The sequence below is a fragment of the Egretta garzetta genome, unplaced genomic scaffold, assembly GCF_000687185.1.
Source record: "Egretta garzetta isolate BGI_Z169 unplaced genomic scaffold, ASM68718v1 scaffold440, whole genome shotgun sequence".
Classification (NCBI taxonomy): Eukaryota; Metazoa; Chordata; class Aves; order Pelecaniformes; family Ardeidae; genus Egretta; species Egretta garzetta.
Window position 1 is genome coordinate 943,290 of NW_009258293.1, and position 17,427 is coordinate 960,716.

At 47.6% G+C, this 17,427-nt stretch overlaps 1 protein-coding gene across 4 annotated transcripts in view; it reads left to right on the forward strand.

Annotated features, from left to right (window-relative positions):
- The window catches only part of NDRG3 (NDRG family member 3), a 58,312-nt gene that overhangs the window by 29,703 nt on the left and 11,182 nt on the right, over nucleotides 1-17,427 (forward strand). For 3 of the 4 annotated variants that reach the window (XM_035893376.1, XM_035893371.1, XM_009638015.2), the window contains exons 4-7: nucleotides 14,670-14,775; nucleotides 15,471-15,591; nucleotides 16,120-16,182; nucleotides 16,516-16,576. In XM_035893376.1, the coding sequence (XP_035749269.1) occupies nucleotides 14,670-14,775; nucleotides 15,471-15,591; nucleotides 16,120-16,182; nucleotides 16,516-16,576 (351 nt within the window). Of the gene's footprint in view, nucleotides 1-11,536; nucleotides 11,731-14,669; nucleotides 14,776-15,470; nucleotides 15,592-16,119; nucleotides 16,183-16,515; nucleotides 16,577-17,427 lie in introns of those variants that run through there. The other variant, XM_035893383.1, reaches the window with a different exon arrangement.

Consider the following 17,427-nt stretch of genomic DNA (forward strand, 5'->3'; position numbering starts at 1 on the left):
GCGTCGGGGAGTACAGGCACTGCCTGTTGGGGCCTGCCAGCCATGACTGAAGAGAATATAGTGCCTGAGCATCTGGGCGCATCAGCCTTCTCTGCAAATTCTCCAATGACCCAACAGAGCTCTGGGTTTGCCTGTGCCCTGCCCATCTGTGAGCGGGTTTGGTCTTCGGAGCTGGAATGGAGCAGGATGGTAGGAAGGCACCCCTGTTAACAGAGCTGTGCATAGCTGCTGCCTTTCTGCTCTATGCTTTCTCTCTATAGGCAAGGCCTCTTTGCACCCTTCTTTAAAGAACACCCCAAATCTGAAGCTGTGTGAGCCCCAAAGAAACATGGTGCTGCAACCACCGATTCGTGCACTTGGCATGTTCCCAGTGCTGTTGTTGTCTCAGCTCCCCATCTGCCCCGGGGCTGAGCTGCGGGAAGAGCTGCCGGGAGAGGGGCTGTCAGGAGCTCTGGGCAAGGGAAGGACGTGCTTGGTGCTTCTCCGTGCTTTGATTTAGATCCGCAGTGAGCTGGTGGCCATGGCAACAGTTGGGCAGGAGACAAGATGTTCCTTCCAGGAGCCCTCTTGGTAATTCGTTCAGAATATTTTTTTTTAGCAAGAAGTTAACACGGTGTCTCTTGTGGCTGTAAATGTTGTCCCAGCCTCACCTTCCTCCAGCATCTCTCCCTACAAGGTGTGGTTTCAGGGCATGCCTGTCTTGGCTCCTCATCCTACCTGGAAAGTACCCCTAAGGGCTGGATTAAGTCTCTGAAACCTGTCAGGGAGGGTAGATGGTGTGTTGGGTCCTTGGATTTTCTGCCTCAGTTGCTAGTACCAGGAACAGTACTTGGAGGTTGAGCTCTTCTGTTGTCGTGTGAAAAATGACTGCTGCTTTTTAATCTGGCAAAGCATGTCCGGCTCCCACATTCAGGCCCCTGCAAGATTGGTGCATCTTTACTTACCGGTGTTTGAGGAGGAGGAATTTAAAGTGAAGACATTTGCTAGGGCTTTAGAGGAAGGGAGATCCTGTTGTGTGAAGAGAGATTTAAAAGCACTTAGGCTGAGGTGGAGGGTTAACTTGTCCAGAATTTGACAGGAAGGAATAACCTCGGGGAGGATGCCAGTTTTACAAGAACAGGCACAAACTGGCCACAAATTGATGAAGACTGATAACTGGAAGATCATTTCCAGTTACAGTGCAGTGAAGTTCTCGATCAGCTTCCAATAGCAGTAACACCTGCAAGGGACCTGGTGGGTTTTAAGACAAAACGTAGGGGGGTTGTGGGATGGATTATATTATCTTATGCAGCATAGCATTTGCAGTACAAGAGTATGGCATCAGTGATGCAAGACCTGCATTTCAGACCTTTTTATTTTTCTAGTAGTCCGAGAAAAGCTGTTTCAGATGGAGATAAAGCTGTGGCTTTGCCAGGGGCCGACCACATCCTGGGCTGTGCTTGCAGGGCTGCAGCCAGCAGGGCGAGGGAAGGGGCTTCCCTCCATTAGCACTGGTGGCACCCCTGCTGGTAGTACAGGTCCAGTTTGAGCTCCCCAGTACAAGACATGGATGTACTGGAGTGAGTTCTGTATTATTTCGGCTTGTGTTACTCTGCGCCCTTGGCCATGAGGTGATTTGCTCCAAGTCCATCCCAGCTCCTCCCAGGACTGACCCTGTAGAGCTCTGCCTTGGATACAGCCAGGGCAGTAACGCAGTGGGCCCCAGCGGTCATTCATCCTGCGGTGCCTCTAGACCTCCTTCTGGCTGGAAGCTGGAGTTTCAAAGCACTGTCTGCAGCTGATCTGTGCTTGTGACTAGGAGAAGCGCTCTGTTTAATCCCAGCTCGTGAGCCGGTCATTAGCACTGTCTCTGACTCTGAGGTGTGAGGTGCCAGGCACACAGGTTAGGCATGCTGTTGTCTATAATGCTTCACATGCTGCTTTTCAAGGTAACATGCATATTTAGGGTTTGCAAGATCTTTTCTTCCTTTGGGGAAGATGGGTGATGCTGTTGTAAATTTCTTTTAATTTCCCAGTGTGTTTGTTTTCAGTTTTGAGTAATTTGCCAGGAGGATGTGGGCAAAGTCAATAAAGCAAGAGTCCTTTTGCTTCTGAAATTTGTTACTCTGGGTTAATGTGGTACAGAGCAGCTTTAAGCTTTTCAGATGCAGCTGACTTTCAGATACAGATGCCCTGGTTTTCTTAAACTTTCATCTACGAGCAACCGCAATTAACCCTGACAAATAACAGGTTGCCTGAGCATCAGTTGAAACAACCCCCACATAATCTGATACCGTTTGCAGTGGAGATAAAAAGGAGAGCCAGCATGGTGGTTTAGGGGGTCTTTATCAATATGAATCTGGGTTATTCTCAGAAATAAAATGTATTAACCTAAATCTGAGACCTACAATTTACTTGAGAGCTATATGAACCCTAATGAAATCTAGGCTTGGCTTCTTCTAATGTTTGTGGGCAGATGGTGGATTAAATGGTCTGGGTTGCTGATGGACAGATGGTGTGGTGACCTGCACAGTTAATAGAGCTGTGCTTGTGCTTTTATTATTATCCACAGACCCTCTTTGGCTGCTTTGAAAAGTGGGTGTTGTGTTAGCCTAAATCCCTCCCCTTTTCCCGGGTGATTTGCTTTAAATACCATTTGTAAAACTGTCCAAATAAATACCCGTTATGTTTCAGTCTGACCTAAACTAGCATTTGAGCTGATCTGCAGCTAGTAACTCCCCTCTGCTGCCTCCCACCTGCGTGAAGGGAGGGGAGCGTTCCACTCTCCAGCACACGCTGTGTGGAAGAGAACCGGGGATGTGGAGATGGGTCTGGGATTTGGCAGAGTGTTGGCAGGAAGCTCACAAGGTATGGAAGAGGTGGGACCGAGTAAGTCCAGGACAGGAAGAACTCAGCTGGAATGGAAAAGACAAGACATGCATAAACCCATGGAGGAAAGAAATTAAAGTCTCCCTGTACAACAACTTGCCGTGCATTGCTGGAATTAATTGACAGTGTAGTTACTCCGTGTTGCCTGTGCTCAGAGTAAAACACATCAGAATATTTGGAGAGTTAATGACAGACCTCAAGGAGAAATTTTTTGCCACTTTTTTTCTACTGAAAGTATAACTTTTCAGTGAGCCCATGTTTTTCCTGCTTCAGTTTTGGAGAGGTTCTTCCATAAGTACGTTTGTTTGAGGCTTTTAAATCTGCATTTTTAGAAGTTTGCTTATCCTCATCCAAGCTCTTTGCTTTGCTTTTGCTTGCTGTGCAGTAAGGGGTGGTGTTCTGCTGTTGGGAGGTTATTGAAATATCCCATCATGTGCACTGGCTGATGTCACAGGCGTTGGGTCGAAACTGCCTTCATTTTTTAATGGACTCATTAAAGCCAGCTTGTGATTGCTACATGGTGGTGTTGAATACAAGATGTTTTAAAGCATCTTCTGTTCATTGTAATGAAATAACGTGAAATGTTAGCACTTTGAGGAGGGGTTTGCTCTTCCATCTGAGTATCAGGGGAGCTGTTCTCACTAGCCTGGAAATGTTTTGTCTAGGACGTTGAAGAGCATTGTTCTGATTTGTACAATGAGTTCTTTTGTTCTCTTGTTCAAAGTGCCAGAGTGACATTAACTACAACACAGAAGATGTTTTGATCTAGAAAGCAAGTTTTGTAAAATTAGGAGCTGTCCCTAATCTTACTAAACTAGCATTACCACTGACGTACTGCTTTTGACTTCTGCTGACATCACAGCAACAAACGCTGTAAAGCTAAAAATTATGAAAATTCAATTTTACTTTGGAAATTGTTTTTCGTTATTCTTATTTCTTGGGAAGCTCTTCCTCTGATTCCTTCTATCACTGCCTTCCCATCTAAAAACTCTGTTTTCTGTAAAACTGCAGTGTTGAGTTCTGGAAAGCTTTTGCTAGCTGGACTTGGACTGAAACATGGTTTTTATTTTTAAACGTGTGAGCACAATCCTTCCATGGAGTTTACTAAAACGTTACTTTTGCTGTCTGTATGCTGGTGACAACAGTGTGCTAAAGAGGCTGATTATGCAGATGTGGTATTTGAAGTTTCTGTGCTTTTTTTGTTCTTGCCAGTGAGTTCTTAGAGCAAAGCAAATGTATGTGCTTTAGGTTGAGAAAGGTATTTGCGTCTGTCCTGCCCTCGGAAAAATGAATGGTGCCTTTCCACTAACAGTGACTGATCTGTTTCCATCCGTTACGCAACACCCATTAGTGGTATTTCAGAGCAGCTAATGAGTAACTGTAATACTAGTTATAACTCAGTGCAGTTAGACTCAGCCTGAGCTCCCAGGCACATTGGAGGTTTGGAGAGCGTGGCCCTGCTTTCTCTCCTTCAGGAGATTTTAAGACGTTCGCCATCTTCAGCAAGATACTGAAAGGTCGTTCGGCAGGCGGACTGCCCTGGGCTGGAAACAGGACCCCTGGCCTATCTTCCAGGTTGCCTTTAGATGATTAAGTTAAGATGATCTGGGTCTAGCAGTCACACAAAATGCATTTAGACTTGCCTGTGCATTAGTACATTCAGATCTTCCTTGTGTAGGACTCAGGTTTATGAAAGGCTGCATCTTTGCAGGTTTCAGCACCTCGAGCCCATGCTCCAGGGGATGGAAGCGCACAGGAGGCATCAACCTGTTGGGTTTGCAGCCAGTGGGGAAGGCTGCATCCTGATCCTCTACTGACTCAAAATGGTGCAGAGTGATGGAAAAAACACTGCCAGACCTGCGCAGATGAGAGCTGATCAGCAAGGGGTTTAGTTCACCCAGAACTGTTACAGGTCTGGGCAGGTCTGATTTCCTGCATTAGCTGGGGAAGGGGGGGATTTACCCTCAGAGCAGGAGTGAGAAACCCCATGTACTCCTAAGTCTGTGCTGGGTGCCTTGCTCATGACATTGGATACTTGACTGGAGCACAAGAAAGTTGTGGCTTTAACTGCTTCTTGTAACACGCGGGCAGGGCAGGAGAGGGAGAAGTGCATCTTGATCCATCTCCGACAGGTAGGTGTTGTCAGTAATTGCTCATCCATCTCAATACTGGGTGATTGTTGGAGTTTGTGATCACTGACTTGGGAGCATAAACCCAGCCTGTCAGCTGTACTCCTCTTGTAGGTCCCTTCGGCTTGTTTGGCTGCAGAGTGAGTACCTGCTCTCTATCAGAATCTGTGTCTTGGAGGCGGCCTGCCCTTTCTGGCTGACACAGAACATTAGAAAAGGTTACAGGTATGTACCAGGTCTGTCCCTCAGCACCAGGTGCCTTTGGAACAGGGACACACAAACGCTTGTTTGTATCTACCACAATAAGTTGGGGATAGCCCAGCAGCACCTTTGTCTCCTGATGCTTTTGTGTTTGTGTAACCAGACAATGCGCCTCGTTCTTCTGCTGCTCTTGTTTATCACCCAGCACTTCTCTAATTTAAGACTTAATCAAATTACACAAAGTACTAGAAACCATTGCCTGCTTGCATAGATCATATTGTGTTTTCTATTAATAAATTTCTGCTCTGTATGGAAATGAATAATTTAGTTCAAGATGTTGCTTTAAATCTGATTTAGACTTGCTTCCCACGCAGCCGTCTCCTTCAGCTCTACTATTTCCAAAATAATTTTGCACAGAGAGGACATGCTAAGCTCTTACCTACCAACTGCATTAAGGTCGGTGGTACTGTAATGGTAAGAGTTACCAGATGGTGATGTTTTGCAGCCTTACAATATTTTTTTCTTAGCTTATAGGGACAGTGTTTTTGTTTTAGTCATGTGTAGAAATTTGAGAGCAGCTTTGCAAAGAGTAAGAAAAGGGTCTCTGTGTGTTGGTCTCTCCATGCTTAATAGCTGTGACGGGTTGCCTGAGGAGCACGCTGCAATTGTTTTCCACCTTTGCCAAGACTGGCAAAGATGACATCAAGTCAATAATACCTGTAGCTACAGTGTTGCTGAAAAAGGGGGAAACCTGACCTGAGCAATCCGCATCTCCTCCACCTCACAGCAAAGCAGCAGTGGTGGTTTTCTTTCCCTTAGGTGAACCCAGACCTGAGTGTCCTTAAGCTGAATGGGTTTTTGGGATGATGCTAGCCCTCTGCTAGTATGGATATTCGACAAGCTCAAGCAGAATGTGAGCAACAGACACCGTGCTGCTCAGTGGTCTACCAGGTTTGAATTAAAAAAAAAAAAAAAAAATTGAAGGGACTTCACAGATGTGTTCTTTATTGTCAGTCTCCAAATTAAACAATTCTCAGGTTTTCCAGGGAATTAATTTTGAACTTTGAGCAGCTTAATAAATTAGTCTTGAAAAGCATTAGTAATATGAATTCTCATCATTAATCATTCCCACTGTGAAACAAGTGGTTTACTTCAGACTTGAATAACTTCTAAAACTTAAGCTCCAGATCACAGTCTGACCTGGGGCTGGGGGAGTGTGGCTGGGGTTCGTAGTGCTGCAGTCTGGCACCCAGTGCCTCTCTTTGCTGCCTGGAACCTCTGCAGCTCGAGGCATTAGCTCCTCTGCAGCTGCTGTTGGATGCCTCATTCCCTCACTCAGAAATAAATTTTCTTAATATGGGAAGTCTTCTGTGGCACTTGTCAGCAGCACTGGCATCACTTCCCTTCCTGGCCAAAGGCAGAGGGTAGCAGTCAGAGATGGTTACCCCATTTGAACCTTTTGCTACCTGGGCATGCACCCGCTTCTTCCCATAATCAGTCCCACAGTAAATGCAGACCTTGGCAGTCACAGCTGAGTTTGTGTTTTCCTCCTCAGTTTAAGAACTGTTCAAAGATGTTAAGGCCAAATAGGATAACGTCCCAGTCTAGGCTGACCTCCTGCGAATCCCCAGCAAGGATTTTACCTCCCAGCAGTTCCTGCTTGTCTTCAATCTCAGATGTTTTAAAGCTGCTATTGGGTTTTGTCTTACCACCTTCTGGTGTCAGCCTTTATGGTTCACACACATCTCATTTTCTAAAGTGTAGGGTTCTAACTAAAAGCAGTGATTCTCAGGAGCTGGAACCATAAGGCATATGGCAAAACCCACAGGCCTTCAGTAGCATCAGTGGCCTTTCTCTGGCTGCTCCCTGTTCTTCTGCCCAACACCCACCCGAGAGTATATCTGAACAGTATAGCTAGGGCAAGTCGGTGCCTCCGCTGCCATGTGCGCACCCGCAGTGCTTACCTTTCACCCGAAGGAGAGATCCTGTGGCTGCAGGGTCAGTTGCTTTGGTTTCCTGATGCAGTGGGACAGCGAACCCAGCCCTGTGCTCCCACTTGCAGGTGTCCATGAGACCATCCGCTTGCTGGACATGGGGCAGGGCAGAGGGACGAGGGAAGCGCTCTTTTCGATAGCACTTCATCATCATGTCAGCCAGTCTGTAACAAGAAGTTGCACGCAAAATCTCAGCTCTGTTTTGTTTCTGCCAGGGGTTATTGTGTTCTTGCCTGAGGTCACAGAAGAGAGCCAAGGTCGCTCTTGGTGGACACCAACAGTGGAACACTAATACCTGGAGACAGCGTACAGGAAGGAGAAGGTAGTGCAGGTGGTAGTAGGGGGTGCAGGTGGGTGTTAAAGGAAGCTTGTTGATCCGATTTGGCTCTAGCTGATGTCAGGGAACAACTTTGATTCCCTTTAGACTGAAATCCCAGGCCTAAGTAAGATATTTATGTTTTGTCTGCAATTGTGTGAGTGCTCAGGATGGCGTTTGGAGAAGCTACAAGGCTAGGAGACAGGGCAAGGGTGGGAAGCTTCCGCTGCCCTGTATCACTTTGACGGCTCTGGCTGTGGGGCATGACACCAGTGCTCCATTTTAGCCACCAGCTCCTATGGAGCAACAAGTCAGGGAGCCCCAGGGAGGGGAAGCCATCACGGATGTGATTCTGAGAAGGGCAGAGAAACGTGTTCAGAACAGCGTGTTCAAAGAGCTGCTCTGTGATGGGAACCATAATGTGCTCCAGGTCAGCATTCTTGGGAAAAAGAAAAGGAAACACCAAACTATAGAAAACTTCACTGGTTTTGCACTCCCAGTTCAAAACAAGAACTGCACAGAAACAGAGCAGCTAGCAAATGCCTACCATCTATCACAGCAGACATGAGAAATGGTGCAGGGAAGCCAGCAAGACCTGACAGAAGGGCATGGAGGCTATTGAAAACAAAAAAGTATTTTTCAGAAAGGTGGAGAAAATGGAAAAGGTTATAAACTCCAGCAGATTAAATACACGAACAGAACAAAGCAGGCAAAAGGGGATTTTGAGAGATGACTTGCAAAGGGGGAAAAAAATAATAATCTTTGAAACCTATCAGAAATGGAGCCATGTGAGAGAGTTTGGAGGGTGCTGAGGCTGCTCAGGCTCTGAAGGGATTCGGGAAAGATCTAGCCATAGCAGAAAAATGAAATTTGATTTTTTTTTTCTGCATGCAGGCTTGCTACGGAGCAGCTTACCTTTGTGGGGAGTCAGCAGAGACCCTGCCTTAAATCACAGTGCCTAATGCAGAGGCTGTAAAAAAGCTAAAATACGTGTTTTTATAGCAAGTTGCCAGGGCTGGGTGTATCAACCCAGGAGCTTTAAATGAGCTTAAGGATGAAATAGTTGTGAAGTGAGAGGTTAATATTAGTGACAGTTAAATATTAGGAAAGGGTCAGCATGGGTTTTGTAAAGGGCAGAAACCCTGCTCTGCAGAGCTGTTGGGATTCTTCAAAGAAGGGTCAGTAATCACGTAAGTAATGGCAACTCAGTTGATGCAGCCTACTTGGATTTCCAAAAGACAAGACCCCTTACTGAAAGGGGTCCTAAGACATATGTCCTAAGGGACTTAGGTGGCCCTGTGGTCAGAGGAGAGGCCCTTTCATGGGCGAAATACTGACTAAAAAAAACCAAAAACCCAAGCAATTATTTTCACAGTTGTTTGAGATGACTGGAAGAGTACCTTAGAGACCTGTGCTGGGATCTGTGCTGCTCAAATCTACTCTTAAATGATCTGGAAAAAGTGATGGAAGGTGCAGTGGCAAACTTTATCTGCCTTTGGGTAAAACCATACTACAGTGAAATGTAAAAGGGTGGGCTTAGAGCTGATGATAACCCAGAGGCATAAGACCTTAACACTGCAAGAGATGAGTGAAAATGTCAGCTCAGGGCTAGTGGCTTTCAACAAAGCAAATCAATTCTTGTTTATCAGGACCAGAGAACAAAGCAACCTCATTGTGCTGCCGTGCAAATCTACTGCACACCCACGTGTGTTTGACGTATTGCCAGTGCCTTTGTCTCGGAAAGGACAGAGCAGAGAACAGCAGCATGGTCAGAAAAAAGTGGCTGTACCAGGACTGGCCAGACAGCCCAGAGCACAGCCCAGAAAGGGGCACATGAAGGGGAATCGCAATGAGCTATTAGGTCGTCACCGCTGTGGGTTATGGAAATGGGACCAGTTGTTCTCCATCTTCCAAACCAAGGACTGGGGGGTCTCGTGCAAAACCAACAGATACAAGGTGGAGACCCGAAGTGGTTCTTCACCCCGCAGGTTGTTAAGCTTTGGCCTTTCTGATCACAGGGTGAGGCAGGGGCCAAAGGCATGGGTAGCAGGGGGCGACTGCCCAGTTCTCAGATGAGAAAGTCAAAGTGAAGACCACACCTCCAGTTCGCGAAGTCTCTTTTGACCTACAGATTGTTCGAGGTTGGGAAAATTAAGGGAAACTGCTACAAGATGCCAGTCTTTGAGAAGTACCACTCCATGCTTGCTATTTTATTTTTCCACAAGCACATGTTCTTAAAGTCAGACTAGGAGGCTGGCTGGACTGAGCAGCTACAGCTGGTCTCCATGCCTCCTGATCCCCCTTCATCATTGCTCTTCGCATCCATGCCCCGAGGGAGCTGCTGGGTTTTGAAGCGATGGTTCCCAGCTTATGTGAGTTGATCAATAGTAGCCGCCTGCACAGGACTCGTGTCTCTGCTGTCTCCCCAGCAGCAGGCTGCTGTTGGCGCATGTGCATCATGAACTGCGCACCTACAGCTGGCGAGAGCGGGCTGCTGAGAGCAAGGCTGCCTCTGCTGCTGAATTCCCATTTACAGCTGGTTGTCTGCAGCTGCTGTTTGTTTTTTATTCACTGTACAAATAAGGGCAGAAGATAAAATCTCGTCAGTGAAACCTCTGATAAAGTTTCCAGTCCCTAAGTGAAAATTAAATTTTATCAAGCTTTTCAAAACACAACTGCAGATCATAATCTTCCTCTCCCTGATTCTGAAGACTGCACATTTGTTAAAATCTGGCTGTCTCATGGCCACATCTTTTCCACCTGCCTTCTGTCGCTGCTTCCCTGCACTATGGACCGGACCAGTGTTCAGACCGTAGCTGGAGTTAGGCAGCTGGAAGGCAACAGTCCTTGAACCTCTGTTCCAGCTACACTGCTGCAATGTGTCAAAGCTGGTCTGAAACCAAGCATACCAGTGTCTGAGAAGTAGAGGTGACAAGTGCCTGATACTTTCCAACACCCCTTTTCTACGTGAGCAGTGGGCAAATACGAGGAGAGCACAGCGGTTATGGAGGCGGTGTGATGCAGGCAGGACATCTTGTGGGTGGCTGGCAGGACAGGCATATATATAAGAAGGTCGTGAAGAAAGCATGTTGGACAAGGGCAGAGGGTGCCGCCTGCGAAGCTGCTCTTCTCTCACCAAGTACTCTGGCACCAGTTGTAACTGGGTTATTCTGCTCCTTGTTTGGAAGAGTAATAAACCAGTGATGATGTAATGAAATGATAACTGTTTTTTGACCAGTTCAAGGTAGCAGTCATAAGTGTAGAGACTGTTGTTGCCATCTTGAGCATGATACCTAAGCTCTGCATTGAGCATCTGCCTCAGGCTGTCCTTTGGCTTTGCGATGTGGGAGAGGTGTTCTGAAGACAAGCAGGTCACAGGGAAGTCAAGGTGCTGTAATTGTGCGACATCTGAAAATGTTTTTGTCTTTTGCAATTGTAGGTCAAGATAAAAGCCCTAAAGCTACAGGGCAAAGTTTCAGAGAAAAAGTTCCCTGGAAGAATCAACATAGAAGTACCTGCAGGGAAGCTAGGGGTAAAACTCGGTCTTATCTCGCCAGGTAATCTTGAAAAGGAGATCACACAATGTTGCAACGGGTAGCTATAAAAGTGAATGTAGCAACCCTTATCTTGAATGTAGTGTCTGCTACTTGCTTTGTAGACCTTGGAAAAAGCCTTAAAAAGGTAAAAGGCTTTTACCAGAGGAAGCAGAGGAGGGAAGCTACTTCCCAGGAGGAGGATTTCCACCCTGCCTGGCAACTAGCAAGAGAAAAAAGGAATAACCTTAAGCACTCCCAGTCTGATGTACAGGGCAGAGTAAGAATTTTGCAGATTGAGCATCTTAAATTTTTTTAAGTGCTGCTCACTGAGATTTGTTAAAGATGGAATTTCTCAAGTTGCTTCCATCTTCAGTGGATGTTCCCTGTGTTTGAATCACTGATGCGATTGAAGGAGCAGCAAGGTGAGCACCCTTCAGATTGGGCTGGTGCCCAGTGGTGACATGAAAAACCCCTTCTCAACAAACTATCTCATTTCCCCAAATTGCAGTTTACACAGTCGGCGAAGTCAAAGTACATGGGAGAGTGAGAATTGATTTTTAGCTCAAGAAAACTCTTTTCCTTCTCCGCCAGAGAACTAAGACCCCAGCCCAACTTCAGAAAACAAAAATGCAGGGTTCTGCAGTATGAAGCACATTGAGGGGCTTGAGCAAGAGCTCCAAAGAGAGGTGGGTGTTTCTGTTCCCAGTACCTTGCCCAGAATTCTACCTAGTGGAAGCACGTGTGACCCTAGCAGTAAGCTCTAACATAATTCCAGAAAAGACCCTGTATTGCTTTTCTCACTGTTGGTTCAGTTTGGGTTTTGTGCTTCTGTTTGATAGTCAACCTTGTGCTGCTGCTTATAAAACCCTCCCTAGTTCTCTGGAGGTGCAGTTTCGTGAGACATGATTCACTTTAACCAGCCTCATGCTCAGGGCAGGGTTATTTCTTCTACCATCCCATGCACTCCCCTCGGACTCTGAGCCAGTATTTGCCAGACCTGTCTGTGAGCTGCTTAACTCACTGACCTGGCAGAAATCTAACAAAGGAAGATTAAAAAAAAAAAAAAAAAAAAAAAAAAAAAAAAAAAAAAAAAGGCAGCTGGATAGTTTCCTGCCAAGTCAGTGAGTTAAAGCTGCTTACGGAAGAGACCATCACCTGCCACAGCTGGCAGAGAGACCTGCCTTTAACGGCAATCAGCCACAAGGTTAGCCAGATGCATGGGGAGGTGCAGCCGGGGACTGCAAGCTCTGGTTGCTTTGCCATTCGCTGGACTCTTCCGTGAGTTTGCTACACTTTGCCATTTCAGCCGTGTGCACTGCCAGTCGCCACCCTCAGCCTTGTCCAAAAGTTTTGTTAAAGGACTTGGAGAACACTAACATGAGGGCCACTGCTATGGCTGTACAACATAACCTGCTGGAGCGCAAAGCAGGACTTTGCCCAGCTTAGCAGAGCAGCCCAGTGAGCAGAGGAGATGGGCAAGGGGCAGAGCCTGGAGGTTTCCCAGAGGCTCAGGAGACAGAGGCTGCGCCCTGGGCTTCCTCGTGCACCCTGACTGCAAGGGCAAGCAGTCCTGCTGCGTGGACCCAGATGCGCTTTGCACACATGGACTAGTCCTTCCCTTCCTGCGCAGGGTGCCTTGGCCTGCAGCCCCTCCTGAGGAACAGGGCACCATGTGGGCATCGGGCTGGATAACCTCACCTGCCTTGCTCTCCTGCCTGCATCTCACGCAGGCAGGTACTGCTCTTTGTGGGTTCTCCGGGTGCACAGTGCCACAGCTGCGTGCAAGTAAAACCCAACCCCTTTCTGAGGCTGAGGGCAGTCAGAGGTCTCTTATCCTTCAAAGCCAAGCTGGAGAAGGCTTCAGGCTACCTTGGGTGATTTGGCTGTGGCAGCTTGCTGCTGTTGCCACACTTCTTGGAGAAGGGGAGAGGCTTTGGGGGCCCTCAAAAGAAGTACAGCTTGGGGGGAGGAGCATCTTTCACTGAAAGAACTAAATCAGCCTGGCCTCCAGCCAGCCCTTGGAAAGTCCAGAAAGGAGCGGAGAGATGAGTTTCTGATGTGTTGCAAGCCAGGTACTCTCACCTGTCCTGTATTTGGTCTGATCCCTTTCAGGTTATTGGAAGTTACTGTTTATTAAAAAAAAAACAAACAACAAAAAAAACCCCAAAAAACCCCACATACTTTGGTAAACTAGTAAAAAATATTTTTGAGGTTGTAATGTCCTGTCTTCAGGCTGAACCATGAAGCTATTCCCTAAGCAGGGGTTTTTTTTAATATCAAGAAAATAATTGGTGCTCTTTACAGTGCCTGTTCAGTCAGAGCATGTCTCTCTTTTGGTTTCTGTAGATGAGAGACAGGACTTACAGTGGCATTGTGTACTCAGCCATACTGCCATCTCTGCAGCTTTTCCAAAGTCCGTAATTATCCCAGGTCAGCATTTGTCTAAGTGCGTTTGCAACTATTTTAGTTAAACTCAGATGACTTCATGGGCACTTCTGTGTTTGTCATCATGAGGTTGTGGCTTCTCTTTCTGCACTGCACAAGTATTGGAGAGGTACCCAGAGGCCTCGTGGTCCTCTTGCTCTCTTATACAAGGTGCAGTGCAAAAAGCCCTCAATACTTTTGCGTGGTAAAAGGCACATAGGTTTGCTGGCAAATAATCATGAAACTGCTCCACTGACACCCAGCTAGAAGCCAGCATAACCTCCTGTATCTGTGCCAGTTGCTGGAGGAGCCTAAAGGTGTTTAACTGTCACATTACCAAACCTGGTTGCAGCGAAAAGAAGTGTTCGGTTAAGGCGCAGTGCTTGACCTTCCCTGGGGTGACAGGTCAGGGCTTGTGGGCCAAGCTGCAGCGAACATCAGTGTGGTCAAGATCTGACTGGCTCTTGGCCAAATGGCCGAGGTGGGTCTGCAGTAGACAGGCAGCCCAGAAGAGCAGTTACGTGTGGATCTGTGTCTTTCATGTTTAATGCTGTTGAAGGGAAAAGCTGCCACACGCGCCTCTGTGAGTGGCTACAACCTCCCAGGCAGCCAGTGACGGGATTTGCGGAGCTTGGGTCTCTTTGCTGTCCCAGCCATCTGCCTGCTCTGTGTTGTTGCTGTTTCCAGAACACTCCGGTACCTGGTCCATGGGCTGGGGCTGCTGCCAGCCTCTTGGACATTGCTGTGTCCCCAGACAGGATGTTCCTAGAGTGTGGGTGAGGCACACTGAAAAGAGACTTGTGGGTGGTGGGTTGAAAGGAGAGGAATGCCAGCTGAGGAGCGAGGGCTTGGAGCTGCATTCGTGATGCCATGAACCCGTAGAGACAGAGGGACACATGACACCCAGCTTCTGCTACCATGCAGCGACATCACTAAAGGCCATCAAAATGAGATCTTGGTCACAGGAAGACACATCCCCCAAACCCTTCACACATCTGTACAAAAACAGCCTGCTTTGGGCAGTGGTTGGAAAGAGATTTGATAGGGGTTGCAGATAGCAAGAGCTGTACCGAGCCACCAGCTGTAGGTAGGAGAGCAATGTTCAAGTGTGGATGAGGCCCTTGCTGCTGGCCCTCATTTGGGGTTCCCTGTAGCTCAGGCAGCGCACATAACACTGAGGCTCCTTCTTCTCTCTCTGCAGGAACATGACATTGAGACAGCTTTCGGAGTGGTCCATGTCACCATGCGGGGCACACCCAAAGGGAACAGACCTGTCATCCTCACATACCATGACATTGGCCTCAACCGTAAGCCCTTGCATTCCCGGGACCCTGAGACTGGTTATTTGTGGTATTTGCTTTTGAGTATGGGGACCACTGGGACTGGCCTGGAGCTGAGATGGGGCAGGTCATTCCAGGGTAAAAAGATAAAGGTCTGCAGGAGAGAGAGCCTGTGGCACACCCCTGTCCCTTCCAACAGCCTTTGAAAGGTAGGGCTGAGGTGGAAATAGGTCCACTCACCACACCATAGTGCTCTAGCTGACTTGTTGCACTGTGTGATAGAGCTGCCCCAAGGCATCTGTTCCCTGGATGCTGGGCAGGTGAGCAAGTGCCCTCTGCGAGGCTGCAGAAGTGGTATAATGCTTGTAGCAGGCTCAGTTGCTCTTTCCACATGTCTTCCCACCCAACTTGTACTGTTACGTTCACACAGGTGCTCCTCAGTGTGTATTGTGGGTACCCAAGTGCTGCAAGGCCCTGTTTTCCTGGGCGTGCATGCTGGGGTGCCATTTATGTGCCTGCCCTCCAGTGGTGGCAGTTACTTTGCTAGGACTCGCTGCGGTATTGCAGTCAGTGGGGCTCAGCAGCATGCATCGCGCAGCGTCTGCTGCCCCACAGACTCAGCAGGAGGGGTGGGCTCATACAGGTGTGTACCATGGTGTTTGGAGGGTGGATTGCAACAAAACTTCAGGAAATGTCTCATTTCTCTTTTTTTGTTGTTGCAGACAAATCCTGTTTTAATGCATTCTTCAACTTCGAAGACATGCAAGAGATCACTCAGCATTTTGCCGTGTGCCATGTGGATGCACCAGGCCAGCAAGAAGGAGCCCCCCCATTCCCATCTGGGTAAGAGCTCTGCAGAGATCCTTGTTGTTCCAGACGTGGTCTGGATTGCAGTCTGGACTGAGGTAGCACCCAGTTTAAGCCAGCTGGGATTGCCAGGCTGAGTGTAGCAGGAGGCAGCTTTCAGGAGCAGAGGAAACAGGAAGATGAGGATGCTTCCCAAGGGGCATTCAGGGAACTCTCGTACTACTAAGGCATGGGTAAAGCCCTCACTAGCAGTGAGTACTGGTACCAGCTTTCTGACTTGAGCATGAGCCCAGCACACTGCAGTCTAGCTGGCATTCCTTGCTCCATCTGTCCATCCTCCCGCAGATGTCTGACTGCCCAAAAAACCACACCTTTGTGTTAGTCTTGCTCTGAAGGACGGGGTCCATGAAGTTGGGCGGAATATACAGTATCGTTGCAAAATAATAACCTATGCATATGCCTGTCAGATATTCCTTGTCTCTCCTACCTTGGCTAGAACTGGGAAGTAACCTCTGTCAAGCTGTATTTGGAGGTGCTTTGATTTCAGTCTCTCTTTGTTTTCAGGTACCAGTATCCCAGTATGGATGAACTGGCTGAAATGCTCCCTGCTGTTCTGACGCACCTGAAGTAAGTCTGTGAAAGCAAACAGGGTGGGCCAGCTGGGTATAGCCATTCCAGCACCTCCTACCTCTATCTCTGCTCACAACATCTGATATGCTCACTGAGCTGCCCCAAGAGGCCTGAGCATCTCCTAACCTGTGTAACCCTGTCTGGTTCTTATGCTGGGAGCATTGTCTGCCACATGAGACAATTTATGGCTGCTGCATCATTGCTGCATCGTTTTGAAAATGAACCATAAGTGAACAGCTGGATGCAGAGAGGGGAAAGGCTTTGCCTCTAGGGTTGCTTCAGCTGTGAGCTTAAGTTAGCCTCACTGATTGTGAAATGCCTGTGTTTCAGCCTGAGAAGCTTCATTGGGATTGGACTGGGAGCTGGCGCTTATGTCCTCAGCAGGTGTGCAGTAAGTACCTCTTCATTTCCTTGTGACTTATGTGAGCTGTGGTCCTCCACTGGTCAGACAGACCGTTTGTGGGATACCAGCAAAAAGTAGCATTAATTACAGTAGGCCTGTAGGGAGCCATGCGAGAGCTACTTTGCATCCAGATCGTTAAATTGGAGCAGCCAAGGCTACTCTGAAGCTATGTCAGGCGTGGAAAGATTGTAATGTGATGTCTTTGAGTCAGAAGAGCCCGTCCTGGGTGCTAGGAATATCCAGCCTCGTGTCTTCACAAAGACTGGCTGCATTACTTTATGCTGTTTCCAGTGTTTGTGACACCAAACAATTTGATGATATGCTGTGAACCAGCTCTGATGAAGAATGTGCTTTTTCACTGGAAAGAAGCAGATTTTGCACTCCATCCTTTGACAAGAGAGTGCTAGCTTTATCTTGGTACTTACTTCTACTTTTCTCTCTAGTGGAGTGTTTATAAGTATGTGAAATCAGTGGACATAGTTCAGCAGCCCAGGAGTTTGCCTGAGTCTTTCAGAGATAGTGTTAAAAAAATAATAGAGATCTGACATTGTCAGTAAAGTTTGATTCAAGTCATTGAGTGCAGAGAGTTGCGGATGATTTAGGCCGCTTACTGCTTCTTAAAGCCACTTCACCATGCGGCTGCCCCTCCCACAAAATGTCCTCTGCTTCCTATTTGCTCCAGTCAGGGCTGAGCCTGGGACAGCGTGATGCACTGGTGTTTGCTCTGTTCCTTGCTTTTTGTATCTTGCATAGTTTTCAGTCTTGAAAATAAGCCTTTGGCCTCAGCTCTGAAGTGCCAGAAAGCCCTTGCCATGCTACCTGGATTGCGGACAGTTTCC